Consider the following 13,048-nt stretch of genomic DNA (forward strand, 5'->3'; position numbering starts at 1 on the left):
GAAAGTACAGTTATTATGAATGAATTTTTTGTCCATTTAATAAAATTTTGATAATTTATTTCAAGAAGGACGCAACGTGTAATTATAAAAAAATATTGGGAGTGAATTTGATCCTAATCTAATTTGTTGAGTAATATTTAGCTGGGTCTATAATTAGGAACATTTGTAAATTAAATAATAAATTTCCTTTTGTGCATAAGCAAGGAATTTAACTGAAGGGCAAAACAGTAATTTCAACTCGAAAAGAATGAGCGGTACGGGAATTTAGAGAGAGAAAGTTTCGGTTCTTTTTTATTTCCTTGATACTTTCCTCTTCCTTTCTCTCTCTTCCCTTTATTTTGCTTCGCTATCTCTTACTGTCCATTTGAGTACACGAAGTAAAGCTTTGTCTCCCTGTTTCTCTCTCTATAACATACAGATTCTTGCACTGTTATACAGATTTTTGGGAGTTTTTGTGCTTACACTGTGTGTAAAATGCGAGATGAAGTGAAATGAGCAGCTGGGGGTTGAGTGTAAAAAGCCACCTTCAACGGTTATGAATCCTACGGTTGCAGACCCGACAGCGCCGCCGCCGCAGCCGCCACAGCCACCGCGTTCCTCCTTCAGTTGCGACCGCCATCCAGATGAGCAATTTACTGGGTTTTGCCCTTCCTGCCTTTGCGAACGGCTCACCACCTTAGATAAATCCTCCTCCAATACGCCATCATCCTCTCGACGCCCCTCTTCCGCCACCGCCGCCGCCATTAAATCTTTGTTTACGTCTTCATCGTCCAACAAACCGCCGCCAGTACCTAAAACTGCTAGCTCCAAATCCACCTCATTTTTTCCCGAACTTCGGCGAACGAAATCTTTTTCCGCCTCCAAAAATGAAGCTTTAGGCCTCTTTTTTGAGCCCCAGAGAAAATCTTGTGACGTGAGGGTGCGTAACACTCTCGGGTCACTCTTTACTATTGACGACGTTAATAAAACCGCTAATAAAGCCTCTTCTTCTTCCCAAAACCACTCACAATATTCTCAGAGCAGCAAGCAATGCGAGTCTTTTGTTGCCAATAAACCCGTTCCCGAGGAGCACGAAAATGGTGATGATGAGGAGTTTATAGAACCTGAAAAAATAGAAGATTTTGCTTCTGCTGGTGAGGACAATGACGATGACGATGGTGATGAAATTGTTCCAGTTCGGGATACCCATTTGGAGAATCTTGGAGTCTCCCATGAAATAGAGGCGAATAATTCTGAAATTATAGAAGAAGTTCTGAGTGTTAACAATTTGAAGCCAATGAAGGATCATATAGATCTTGACACCCAGGACAAGAAGGGTTCTGGAGGGGGATTTTGGGCTGCGGCCTCAGTTTTTAGTAAGAAATGGCAAAACTGGAGGCGCAAGCAGAAGATGAAGAAGCAGAGTGATGGGGAAAACTCGGGCAAATTGCCTGTGCAGAAACCAATTTCCAGGCGTTACAGAGAAACTCAATCTGAGATTGCTGATTACGGGTTTGGGAGAAGGTCTTGTGATACCGATCCGAGGTTTTCGCTTGATGCTGGAACTGGGAGAATGAGCTTTGATGATCCCAGGTACTCTTTTGAAGAACCTCGGGCATCATGGGATGGGTACTTGATCGGGAGGAGTTTTCCGAGGATGCCACCAATGGTTTCTGTAATGGAGGATGCTCCGGCTGTCCATGGATCGCGGTCTGATATGCAGATTCCGGTAGAGGAGCCAACAATGATGACTGTGAATGGTGTTAATAAGGATGAGGGTGTGCCTGGAGGATCGGCACAGACTCGGGAATACTATACAGATTCTTCCTCGAGGAGGAGGAAGAGTCTTGATAGGTCTAGTTCCATTAGGAAGACTGCGGCTGCTGTGGTGGCGGAGATTGATGAGTTGAAGGCAGTTTCTAATGCTAAGGTTTCTCCAACCACCGCGGATAACTTTCATGGGGCTAAGGTATTGGTAGGAGAGCGAGATTTGAGGGACTCGAATTCGAATTCTTTAAGGAACTCAAATTCAAATTCTTTGAGGGATGAATGCTCTGAGGCTCTCGAGTTGAGTAATGGGTTTAGGAGTAACAGTTCGGTGTTAGGAAATGGGGAGCGAAAGGAGTCGAAAAGGTCAAGGAGCTGGAGTTGGAAAATATGGGGACTTATACACCGGCGTGGTGGTGGAAACAAAGATGAGGATGATGATAGATATAGTAGAATTAACGGGGTGGAGAGGTCGTTATCAGAGTCTTGGCAGGATTTAAGGAACGAACAGAACGCTGATCTCAGAGGAGGATTGAATAGGAATGTATTTCGAAGCAATAGTAGCGTGAGCTGGAGGAATTCGAGTCAAACTGAGGGATCATTTGGGAGTACAAGGCAACCGGTCGTTGACATGAATGGGAATGGGAAGAAGAAAAGGGACGAGTTTGTGTTAGAGAGGAATCGGAGTGCAAGATACTCGCCCAACCATTTCGATAATGGGCTTTTACGATTCTACCTAACGCCTATGAGGGGCAGTCGGAGAGGTGGACAAGGGAAAATAAAGCCAAATAATTCATATTCGATTGCAAGAAGCGTCATGCGGCTGTATTGAGATCCAAGGTCTTGAAGCTGTTCTCTTGATTTTAAAGTTAATTTTGTTGCATTTGTTGTGCAAACACGCTCTTTGGAATCTTGATATTATCTTACAGTGAATTGATCTGGATGCTATTCTAATTATCTTAATAATGAGAAAATCCCATGTTTCATTGCAATCCCTAATACAGTCTATTGTTCATTTGTGTTGAGATTTCAACCGGCATATTTGCCTATACCTGCATATGATGCCAGAGCTTATTCGTTATATTTTTATCCGATGATTTTGTTTGCTTGTTGTTCTTGATACGACCATGCAAGCACATAGTTTTTACTAGACATTGTCTGGTTTTAATTTGTCGCTGATTAAATGGATATAAACTTTTCTCGTTTCTTGAGCCTGCTTTAGTATTAATCTGCTTTTTGATTGGAAGTTCACAAAGGCGTAATTTTCGGATCAAAGCATGAATAGAAAGACATCAGAATAGTGATAGCACAATTAGGTGCCAGTGGGAGATAAAAGTTCCCCTAAATGAACCAGCTGATCTTATGTAGAGAAACAATCTCCTAAGCAGTGGATTTGTTGTAGTTTGTGTTCAGTACATAGGGTGCTAGTTTGAGTAATGATTAGTGCACAAGTTGGTATAGGAGAAGCTCTTTGTTAGTCCTATTCACTTACACAAACAAAACATAGTGGATTTCCCACCAGAAAAAGGAAAATAATGATTGTGTGTGTAATGGACAAATTTATCTCAATTTTCTTTGTTTAAAAGGGAATTGAAGAATCTTGATATGAGACATGCCCCGAAATGTGTGGCGTGCGTGTATACATGCCTATATACGTATCTGTAACTGTGTATGTACTATCTTAATTGTGCTTTCTCCATCCAGATATGGCCGTTCAACCTTCAAAATGTATTGCAACTCTTTTACCCTCTTGGTAGCTGCTTGAAGATTGAGGTCAGTTGGGGTTTGCTGAATTTCTGGGAATTGGATTTCCTGGTTGAATGAAGATGAAAAATGCAAGTTAAGTCGAACACTGTGGACTCAATAAAGCTCTCATCATTGGCCCAGGCGTACATTTGCTGAGGTCGATTTCCACGCTTCACATTTCTTATTTTCTTCAAAATCCCGGTTTCAATTCTACTGGATATAGTGATTGTTCATGGCAACGCCGGTGGATAAACTGTGCTAATGCTTAAAAAACTCTCAAACTTTGTCGATAATCGAAATACATCTGAAATGCTAGTAAATCAGAGTGTGTAGCAGTCACTTAAGACAGTAACATTTCTTGAATTGGTGGGTATGTATCTGTTATAGTAGTTGGTAAATGATAAATGATATATTGGTAGATTTGTTGAAATGTAGTTTGTCTTTGTTTTCCCCTTTCTTCTGGGTTTGGAGCTTCATTTCGAGCGCGAAAAATGCGAAATAAACTTCTACATGAGTAAACTAGTAGCTTATAAGTATGCTCGACCTTGCACGAAGATGGGGTGGAGTTGAATGATGAACCATACCTACAACGTTACCGTTCGTGTCGTGGATCAAGTCCCAATACAATTGAAAGTTTAATATATCACTATAAGTAAAATTACGGTCAAAAAGATAAGTGAACAATATGAAGCTCTACTCAATCTAATATTCCAAAAGCCACCACTAGGTTTTATGAATATTATAAACTAAAACTACCCTTTCTTATAAACTATTTATCATAGACTCGTACAAAGTTAAATACGAAGGGAAAACGCGCATAAAAGGACAAAAACATTTTGAAAAAGTAACAAAAGAGGTGGCCCCAGCAAACTATATGAAAATCAACAAGAAGGTATTAGCAGCCATGGTTCTTTTGAGTTCATATTTTGATCGAGTCATAGATGACATTAAAGTCAAAAAGTTGCAAGAAAAACATCCCAACATGCTTTTGGTCAAGTGGATAAAAAAGAAGACATGCAAGAAAAATAGACAAAGAGGCTCGAAATCCGATGCCATGTCAAGTTCCCCTAATTGGCTTCGTGAATTTAAAAATAAGGTTGAGAAAGAACATCATACATTGCTTACTATTCGAATTGAAGATGACAATGATCCATCTACCTACAAACTTCTTGCTTGCTTTCAATGTTGACTGGCCATTGTATAAGCGATAAAATAAGACCCTCATATAAGGCTTGGCTCCCAAACCGTACTTGACTGCCTCATATGGCCGGTCTTGAAAACATAAAGCTCCTTCCGATAAATATAAAGAAGGCATCCTCGAGCTAATTATTTTACTGGAGGAGGGTGACTCGTAGCATGTACCCTTCTTGGTCACATCTCCCGGTTTTTCTTTTGCAGCGATTCCCCTCCTTGGATCAGTAATTTCCATGCCCAGATTCAATCAGTAGACTTAAAGAAAATCACATAAACATTTGTTTCTTAGATGTTCCAGTAAAGAAACGAATTTAGAAGACGTAATCTATATTCTCTCTACAGCTTTAATTTACACAGAACATTAGCACCATGTCGGGAATAAAGTTGTTTTTGCTTACAATCATCACATACTGAAGATCTAAAATTCAATCGACAAATATAATACCTCCTGCTCGATCAATATATAGACAGTAAAAAAATCAATTTTCAAGCAATCTGGGTTCAGTTTCATTTCCAAGTAATGTTACAAGCCAATATAACGTCCTAATTCCACCATGTTTCATGGTCTTGTATAGACATGTAAACTGTCGGAATAAGAATTATACACATAATCGACGAGAACATAAATCTATCAACTTTGTTGGGTGCATACGATCAATAGTATGTATGGCTATTACAATGAGAAGCAGAAAACAAAATCATCAATTCTTTCTCACGATTGCTTTCAGAACCGTTAAAAAAATCCGATGCACGTTCTTTAGCAGGGATTGTTGTGAGGACTAACCAAGGTAGACGATGTTTGGAAGAAAACTTGAGAGAAAAAGCAACTCAATGTGCCAAATCGTCCACCTTATCTAGACACAATGGACTCGATCGAACTGAGATGCTGATGCATTTCCTGTAAAACCAAGAAAAACATCTGTGAGGTACACCCAGAAGGGAAAAAAGTGACTCGAGAAATAACGCAAAATAATAAACCTTCTAATGAGCCATGGTCACGGTGTTAGATATTGTGAACTTTTAGGGTGCGGTTGGTTTGCCGTTTTCAGGCTATTTTCCGTTTTTGAAAACGCGAAAAACCATTTGGTCTGTCATTTTCGAAAACGCATTTTCGAAAACGAGTTAAAATTTATAATTGAAAACGCAAAACGATTTTTTATCATTTTGAGCGTTTTCAGTTATAAATTGCCAAAACGCAAAAAAAGGGCCGTTTTCGGGAAAAACTAAAAATCGTTTTGAAAATGAAAATGAAAATGAAAAATGAAAAATGAAAATGCAAACCAACCGCTACCTTAATGACTAAGAAGCCACACGCAAATATCGAGTCTTGATGGCTTTCTTCCCTTTACATTGCTTTTGCAAGCCCATGGAATTGATGTCCACCACCTCGTCATCATCAGAATCAACTTGTTCTAGGGGTGACCTTGTCTGTATGCTCAAGCACTGCAGAATAATTACATTAAAATAGTAACTGATGATGGTTTCTTTGGACTTGGTTGGAAAATACTTAGAAGCCTGTCTCAAAAAGTTCTTTCCATTTGATTGTGGTTTCATTTTCACCAATGATTTGAATCTTTGCCGTTCCTTTGATGTCCACAATTTTGAAACTTGTTCACCCATCTCATTGAACTTCCATTGAAAGAAAGCAGGTCCAAGATCTCGTTGAAGAAGTTGCCTCCTCTCAAGAATGTGGCGTCTTATGCAGTCAACAGATCTTGGTGTGACACATCTACAAGGGGCAGGTCTCCCTTTTTCATTCATTCTCCCTCTGGTTAACACAGTTCCAACTTCGATGGGCCAAACTTTGGTGCCCAACCACCTTGAATTCCGAAAGTCATTCTTAAATACACCAATAAGAAGGCTCTTCTCCACCTGTCCATTCCACTCATGAACATCAGCCTGGAATCGAGGCCCAACTGGAACAACTTTTTTTTGAAGATGATCACAAATGAAGCTCGGTAACCTGAAAGATTTGAAAGGTGGTTGAAGTTTCTTCTTATCTGGCTTGTCCAATGTCACTGAGTCTGAAATGTGAGTTGCAACGTAAAGATTCAGTGATGTTGCCTCATTGGGAGTCTGGTTTTCGGGAGTCAATGGATCTGAAACATTCACAGATTTATCAGAATCTACTACATGAGGTATATCTTTACTGGGTGGATATCAATCTATTAAATCATCCAGGAAGGATAATTCTATATATAGCTGTTCCTCAGGCAATGTATCATCATATGTCATTAAACTGCCTGAACTACGCGACTTACGAATTTTCTTGTCAAAAGTCTCAGTAGGGTGAACTGAACTGAGCAAGCATGGAACAGAAGAGGCATGAGGTGACTGCCATCTACTCAGTTTCATGCCATTTTGTTTAGGTACCACATTTCCAGGAGTTGTTCTCAGCTCATCTTTAAGAAATTCCTGCAGTTTTCGCTTTCTCTGTGGAATAGATAAGCAATGACGACATTGTTTAATACCATGATGTATGGTTTAAAAGAAAAATAGAGTAAACAGCACTTCAGATTAAGAAAATTTGATTCTCTTTTTAGGAAAGAGAAGCACTATGAAAGAAAAAAGGGAATGACACTATTATTATACATATCCACACGACAACACTTCATCTCCCTAATGCACTTGAAAGCTAAAGAGACTTGCCTTTCACTGAACTAAGTTGTCTTCTTCATATGCTGAAAGAGTTAAAATAAAAATTTAATGCTCTACAAGTTTCTTCTGAAAGATATACTTGAAAAATTGAAGTCACTTAGGAAGACTCTAAATGATAGAAATGGGAGTTGGATGTCACTTGAAGGAATCAATCTAAAGAGAACCCCAGCTTAGAAGTTTTTCTGTGAACCTGTTGATCATCATTGAAGAATAATATTCATGCTCATTCTCTCTAATTATTCTCCACTAGCAATGGTGCCATCCCCTTCCCCTTCTGTGTAAAGACTCGAGAAAAAATGACAAAAACAAAAGGCCCCCACAAAATGCTCCAGGCTGTATTAACATGGGCCAGAAAGTTGAGACCAGTAATAAAAGGTCCAAAAAAGAAAAGACAAACTGGTGCATGCCTGAGCATTGGACTTAAGGCGAAAGCCTCAATTGGTGGGAGACATAAATCTTAAGGAATGGTACTCAAAGCGGATGGTTGACAGTATTTAACAAAAGAATAATGCTATAACAAGTTGCCACATAGGATGACTATTGACAGTCGCTGACTATGAATAGTATTACTCTTAACAAAAGCTTCACGTGAGGCACGCCGCCTTGTACATCTTTTATCCACACATTTCATAAGATCTTCAACTTACTACCCACTTATTATCTATACATTTCACAGATCCATTTTTTATAAGCACTTTAAAGCAATACCAACAAGCACATACATTTCTAATCATTAATTTTTATTAAGATTCCTCTTCATTCGGACAAGAAAATTAATTTTTTTGTAGCACAAAGTTGAACCGTTTAAAGATGCATATACAACAACCAAATCCCAATAATTTTTTCTTTTCTTTTTCCTTGTTTTTCAACTAGGAATAGTTTTTTCTCAAAAGCTAAAACAATAGCACTATATGTATTCCTCAAGACATTATCAAAGACACTAGAAAATTAAAACAAGAAAGTTAATAAATATAGTGGCCAATGGCCACATTGTATCAAGTTTTTGGACCAGTCTATACTGAGGTCAGCTTGTTTAATAACCAAGCAACATTCACACTCATTAAAACGAATTTTGCTTCTTCTGAAACAATGTTCCAAGTTTAAACTCAAAGGATCCAATAAGAAACATGCACAGCTTGTGTAGTAATCATTGGCGATCATAGAATAGCAACACAAATAACAAGCTAAATAAGATAATGCTTACTGCTTAGGACTTACCCAAGGAATTTCAGAATTTGTAGGTACCATAACTTTTCGCAGCCTAAGAATCTGATCACACAGGGGCTGAATTTTGTCCAGCGAAATTTTTTGCTTACAAGGATCCAGAGCAAGTATATTTAGCTGGGATAACATTTCTGCCTCCGAATATTTACCAAAAATTGAATTTAAATGCCCAGCCTTAATGTCTTCATCCTTGCACAAAGGAGCTTTACCATTTTTCTTCCCCTTGTCACCTTGTTTTCTTCCCATCCTTTTCCCCCAAAAATTCAAACCTGAAAACATAGCTTTATCTCAACAATTCAAGTTCAAAAATCTTAATTCCAAGCCTGAAAAAGAATTTGTATTCATATTGATATTCGTAGTATCTAATTTACTTTCATTTTCCCCAAAACAGAAGATTCGTTGCGACATTATGGTAAACGCATACATGATAAAATGAAAATAAATCAACATGGGTCTCAAGTACACGAGTGCGTGTATATGCGTAAACTTCATTCTCTAACTGGCTTAAGCAGTGAATGAGAGTGGAAGCACAAGAGGCGTCGAACAAAATTAATATGAATTCATATCTCCTTTTACTAAAAATAGCTTTTTAGGCAAGTTATGGACGGGACTGGATGGCCGTGGAGTGGGCGGAGAAAGGCGGGGGAGGGGAGGGAGACGGTAGAATGCAAGGAGAAAGAAAAGTTGCAAAAGTATTTATTTATTTATTTATTTATTTGTCTTCCTCCTCCTCTTCTTCTTCTTCTTCTTCTTCTTATATTTTTCCCTATCTGAAATTAGAGTGAAGGGATTTTCAATAAATTGTAACGCGTGAAAAATCCATGGCAATAATAGACATTTCAATTGAGTTGATTTAGTTATGGATTGAACCCTAGATTTTTATTTCTTTCCTTCCCGAGCAATGGGATTTAATGTATTTGTAGATCGCGAAAATCACATAACACACCACCAAATACTTTGTTTGATGGAAATGAACTTGCAAAAAAGTAAAGAAAATGAATGTGTGGTATGATGATGCATTCCGATCAATTGCTCCATATCGAGGCTCAGATCGACAACCCAAACGCATATGTACTATAATATTTGCAAAGTAATCGTAATTATACAATCAAATATTAACAATTCAACAATCTATGCCGATTATACAACTATTAACCAAATACGTAACCCTATATCAGAATGATGGTTAGTTTGCCTTATGACCTGCCCACTATAGGATGAAATAGAAAGATCTATTCGTTAGATCTCATTTTTCAACACCTAATTTACAAATGTTTACAGAAGATGAGAATAATCAAAGATTAACCTTAAGAAACTAGGGCTTTAGAATTTAGTGGAACTTACAGAGAGAGTGAGAAAAGTACTTGAGAGTAAAATGAAATTGAACCTTTTTTATCATCAAATCGTATCTTTTAAGTAGTTAGTAGAGGGATTCACCTGACCCAATAACAAGAGGATAGCTATTAAAAAGCGTGTCACGCTTTTATCCCTATATTATTTTGCAACTACGGTTTCTTCATAACACATAACGCATACTATTGACGACTCCTGCATCACTACTTGCAAAAGCAATATAGCTAGTCATTATTAATATCTAGAAATCTTAAGCAACTTTTTAAATTTGCTTATAGTGTTTGATTTTGTACCCATGTTTGCTCGATTGTGTTCAATTATACAAGTATCGACCTAATACCAACCATAGAATAGAACAAGGTTAAATCGCCTCTTGATCTACTGCACATGCTTGTGCATGTAGGAGTTGGGAACTATCGGAAATCCCATGTGCCCATGCAATGGAGGCTAAGCCTCAAAGGATTCCAAGGACGAGCCTGTAGAGTGTGTGCATGATTGCTAAAAATTTGCAGCATACTTGACTTTTTATAAGCATATTTTGAATCCAATCAATACGAAGAGGTTGTGGGCTCATGTTGATACCTTAGCATTCCTGCCACCGGGGTGATGTGTTCCTCAAAGAGGCAGAAAGCAAAACANGGGGGGGGGGGGGGGGGGGTGAGTAGGAGCGCATGAAAAGGGAAAAGCCCAACTCAACGCAAGGGCTCATTGCAGACCAGGCGTAAAACATGAACTTCTGCCTAAGTTGGATATGAAAAAGAAGGGTCAAGTGGAAATGACTTGTAGTGTTTATGGCTTACCATACCAAAATAAGAGGTACCACTGATAGATCTGATGCACCAGTGCAGGTATGAGATGCATCTTTCTTCATCTGTGGTGATTCCAATCCCTAATAGGTCAGAATGCAAATAGTAGTGTAAAGATAAATAAGACTTATGCTTGCTGCTTTTATGCATGCTTGGTTGCTGATTTGTGTTATGACCTTTTGGTTTGAGCTTATTGATTCTTTGCTTCCTGCTTCCTGTTTCCTGTTTTCTTGTTTTAATTTGTTCTTGTTCATACCTTGTCCAAAAGATAGAACATAGGCAACTGATCTTGAAACTAAATATATACCAAATTTTACAGTTTGAGTAACCACCAGGACAGTAAAATATCAAAATCCCCCTTCATATCTGGATTACGCCAAATTCAATGAAAGAATTTGGTAACAAAGTACCCAAAATCCAAATGAATTGAGGCTTTCTCGGGCATTCGTGTGTGTTCTGGCTCCTTGATGTTAGAGTTTCGCAGCATGCATTAATTACAGATTTTTAGCGTGCAAAAAGAGGAGGATTTACCCAGACAAAAAAACTACAAGCATCATGCTGTGCATAGAAACAGCATCCTCTAAAAATTCTTCCCGGGTTGGATTTTGTCCAAGACATCTTCACTACCAGAATTTCTGCATCTTGGGATGACACCTATGATTGCATTTTGGAGAGAACTGGTTTAGGGTTTATGATGTCCCATTATTTAAGAACACTTAACGAACACCTAGACTCAGTGCTCTAAAAGGTGCGCATTGGCAGAGCCTTGGTATCGCTAATGCACGATGCGTAGTGAAAACGCCAAGCCAAGTAGCTTGACGCCTTATTTAGCGGTCAACAGAAATCGTTGATCACTAATGCACGTCTAGGCGCAGTTATACACACCTAGGTGCGCATAATTAATCATTCTCCCTCTTTTTTTTTTTTTAATACAATTCTTCTAAATTAAAACTTAAATGTTAATTTCTCTACTTTGTCAGTTCTAAATTCAAAACAGTAACTTAAAGCCTTGAACAAAGAAAGTTTCTCAAAAATTCCTATTTATTTACTATTTAATTTTTAAATTAAAAAACATATTTTTTTACGCCTAAACTCACTTAGTCTATAGCTTGGTCTCTACGCATCGTTATGCATTACGCTTTTTAGAACACCGCTTAGACTAGTGCTGAAGCACTAATTGTGTTGAATAACAGTATACTTTGCAAATTGAAAGTTGTATTTATGAAGGTTTCAGTTTATGTTTTAGTTGAAAAAAGGGATTGGCGATTTTTAATGAGCTTGCAATATTTCATTGTGAAAGGCCGTCGTGTTGGAAATATGCAGGTCATGTTAGTATTTCACTCAAAGCAAAGAAATGGAATCCATCTCAGTTATGAATGTATACACAATGTAAAGACTAATGATAATGACGAGTTATGTTTTGAAAATTAGTGATAATCGAGATAAAATTCTGACCGGTGATATAATTTACCCAAATGGAATTAGACGAGTGGTTAATGATTCTTGAGGATTTCGCACATCTTTTCCTTTAAAGTTGACGCCTTGAACGTTTTTTCCCCTGGAAATGAGGAAATGTCTTCATAAAAATTTGTAGTTTTGATCGTTTAGATCTCTCTCTCTCTCTCTCATGGCCCAGCTGTCCCTGCCCAAAAATCTTACTCCAAAAATCCTTCTGAGTCTCCTCAAGTCGGAAAAGAACCCCATTTCAGCTCTCCACCTGTTTGACACGGCGACTCACCACCCGAGTTACACCCACACTGACACCGTTTTGTACCACATCCTCCATCGCCTCTCCCTTTCGACCGATTCGAAACTCCTCCCTCACGTGACACGGATAGTTGATTTGATCCGAACCCAGAAATGTCCCTGCTCGGAAGACACGGTCCTGGTTGTTATGAAAGCTTACTCGAAAAATTCAATGGTAGACAAAGCAATGGAACTCTTCCAGAAAATGAGGGAAATTTTCGGGTGTGAACCCGGGGTGAGGTCTTATAATACTCTGCTGAATGCATTTGTGGTTTCGAATCAGTTGAGTAAAGCCGAGTTGTTCTTTAGGAATTTTAAGACAATGGGTGTTGCACCAAATTTAGAAACCTTTAATATTTTGATGAAAATTGCTTGTAAGAAGCAGCAGTTTGATAAGTGCCGTGACTTGATAAATTACGTTTGGAGAAGAAATTTGAGGCCTGACGTTTATAGTTATGGAACTTTGATAAACGGGTTAGCGAAAAGTGGGGGTTTGAACCAGGCTCTGGAGGTGTTTGACGAAATGCTTGATAGAGAAGTGATGCCTGACGTGACTTGTTATAATATTTTGATTG

General features: G+C 38.4%; 3 protein-coding genes across 4 annotated transcripts in view; 2 read left to right on the forward strand and 1 right to left on the reverse strand.

Moving 5' to 3' along the window:
* The first annotated feature begins 304 nt into the window (after positions 1 to 304).
* LOC111373857 (UPF0503 protein At3g09070, chloroplastic-like) lies at positions 305 to 3,940 on the forward strand. Its single transcript, XM_022996443.1, has 2 exons — positions 305 to 2,586; positions 3,451 to 3,940. Exon 1 carries the CDS (start codon positions 536 to 538, stop codon positions 2,576 to 2,578), a length of 2,043 nt encoding a protein of 680 aa, XP_022852211.1. The 5' UTR covers positions 305 to 535; the 3' UTR covers positions 2,579 to 2,586; positions 3,451 to 3,940.
* A 1,210-nt stretch (positions 3,941 to 5,150) lies between these two features.
* LOC111373858 lies at positions 5,151 to 9,426 on the reverse strand. 2 transcript variants are annotated; one of them, XM_022996444.1, is made up of 5 exons: positions 8,940 to 9,426; positions 8,563 to 8,837; positions 6,948 to 7,119; positions 5,978 to 6,785; positions 5,151 to 5,584 (listed from the first exon to the last, which is right to left on the reverse strand). In XM_022996444.1, exons 1-4 carry the CDS (start codon positions 9,058 to 9,060, stop codon positions 5,986 to 5,988), a joined length of 1,368 nt encoding a protein of 455 aa, XP_022852212.1. In that variant the 5' UTR covers positions 9,061 to 9,426; the 3' UTR covers positions 5,151 to 5,584; positions 5,978 to 5,985. The 2 variants fall into 2 exon arrangements, with proteins under 2 accessions (XP_022852212.1, XP_022852213.1); XM_022996445.1 differs by having other exon boundaries at positions 8,993 to 9,425.
* Positions 9,427 to 12,587: 3,161 nt separating this feature from the next.
* LOC111373840 (pentatricopeptide repeat-containing protein At3g09060-like) overlaps positions 12,588 to 13,048 on the forward strand; it is a 3,142-nt gene continuing 2,681 nt past the window's right edge. The window contains exons 1-2 of the mRNA XM_022996420.1: positions 12,588 to 12,695; positions 12,757 to 13,030. Coding sequence (XP_022852188.1) covers positions 12,588 to 12,695; positions 12,757 to 13,030 — 382 coding nt within the window. The remainder of the gene's footprint in view (positions 12,696 to 12,756; positions 13,031 to 13,048) is intronic.

This window comes from Olea europaea, unplaced genomic scaffold (assembly GCF_002742605.1).
Source record: "Olea europaea var. sylvestris unplaced genomic scaffold, O_europaea_v1 scaffold1168, whole genome shotgun sequence".
Lineage (NCBI taxonomy): Eukaryota > Viridiplantae > Streptophyta > Magnoliopsida > Lamiales > Oleaceae > Olea > Olea europaea.

What these genes read in the sequence shown, in the direction of transcription:
- LOC111373857 (XM_022996443.1), top strand. Translation starts at nt 536, where the DNA reads ATGAATCCTACGGTTGCAGACCCGACAGCGCCGCCGCCGCAGCCGCCA.
- LOC111373858 (XM_022996444.1), bottom strand. Translation starts at nt 9,060, where the DNA reads ATGAAGTTTACGCATATACACGCACTCGTGTACTTGAGACCCATGTTG. An exon ending in CAAATTCTGAAATTCCTTGG is followed by an intron (nt 7,120 to 8,562) that starts GTAAGTCCTAAG and finishes TCTATTCCACAG; the next exon opens with AGAAAGCGAAAACTGCAGGA. An exon ending in GACTTTTGACAAGAAAATTC is followed by an intron (nt 6,786 to 6,947) that starts GTAAGTCGCGTA and finishes TGAATGTTTCAG; the next exon opens with ATCCATTGACTCCCGAAAAC.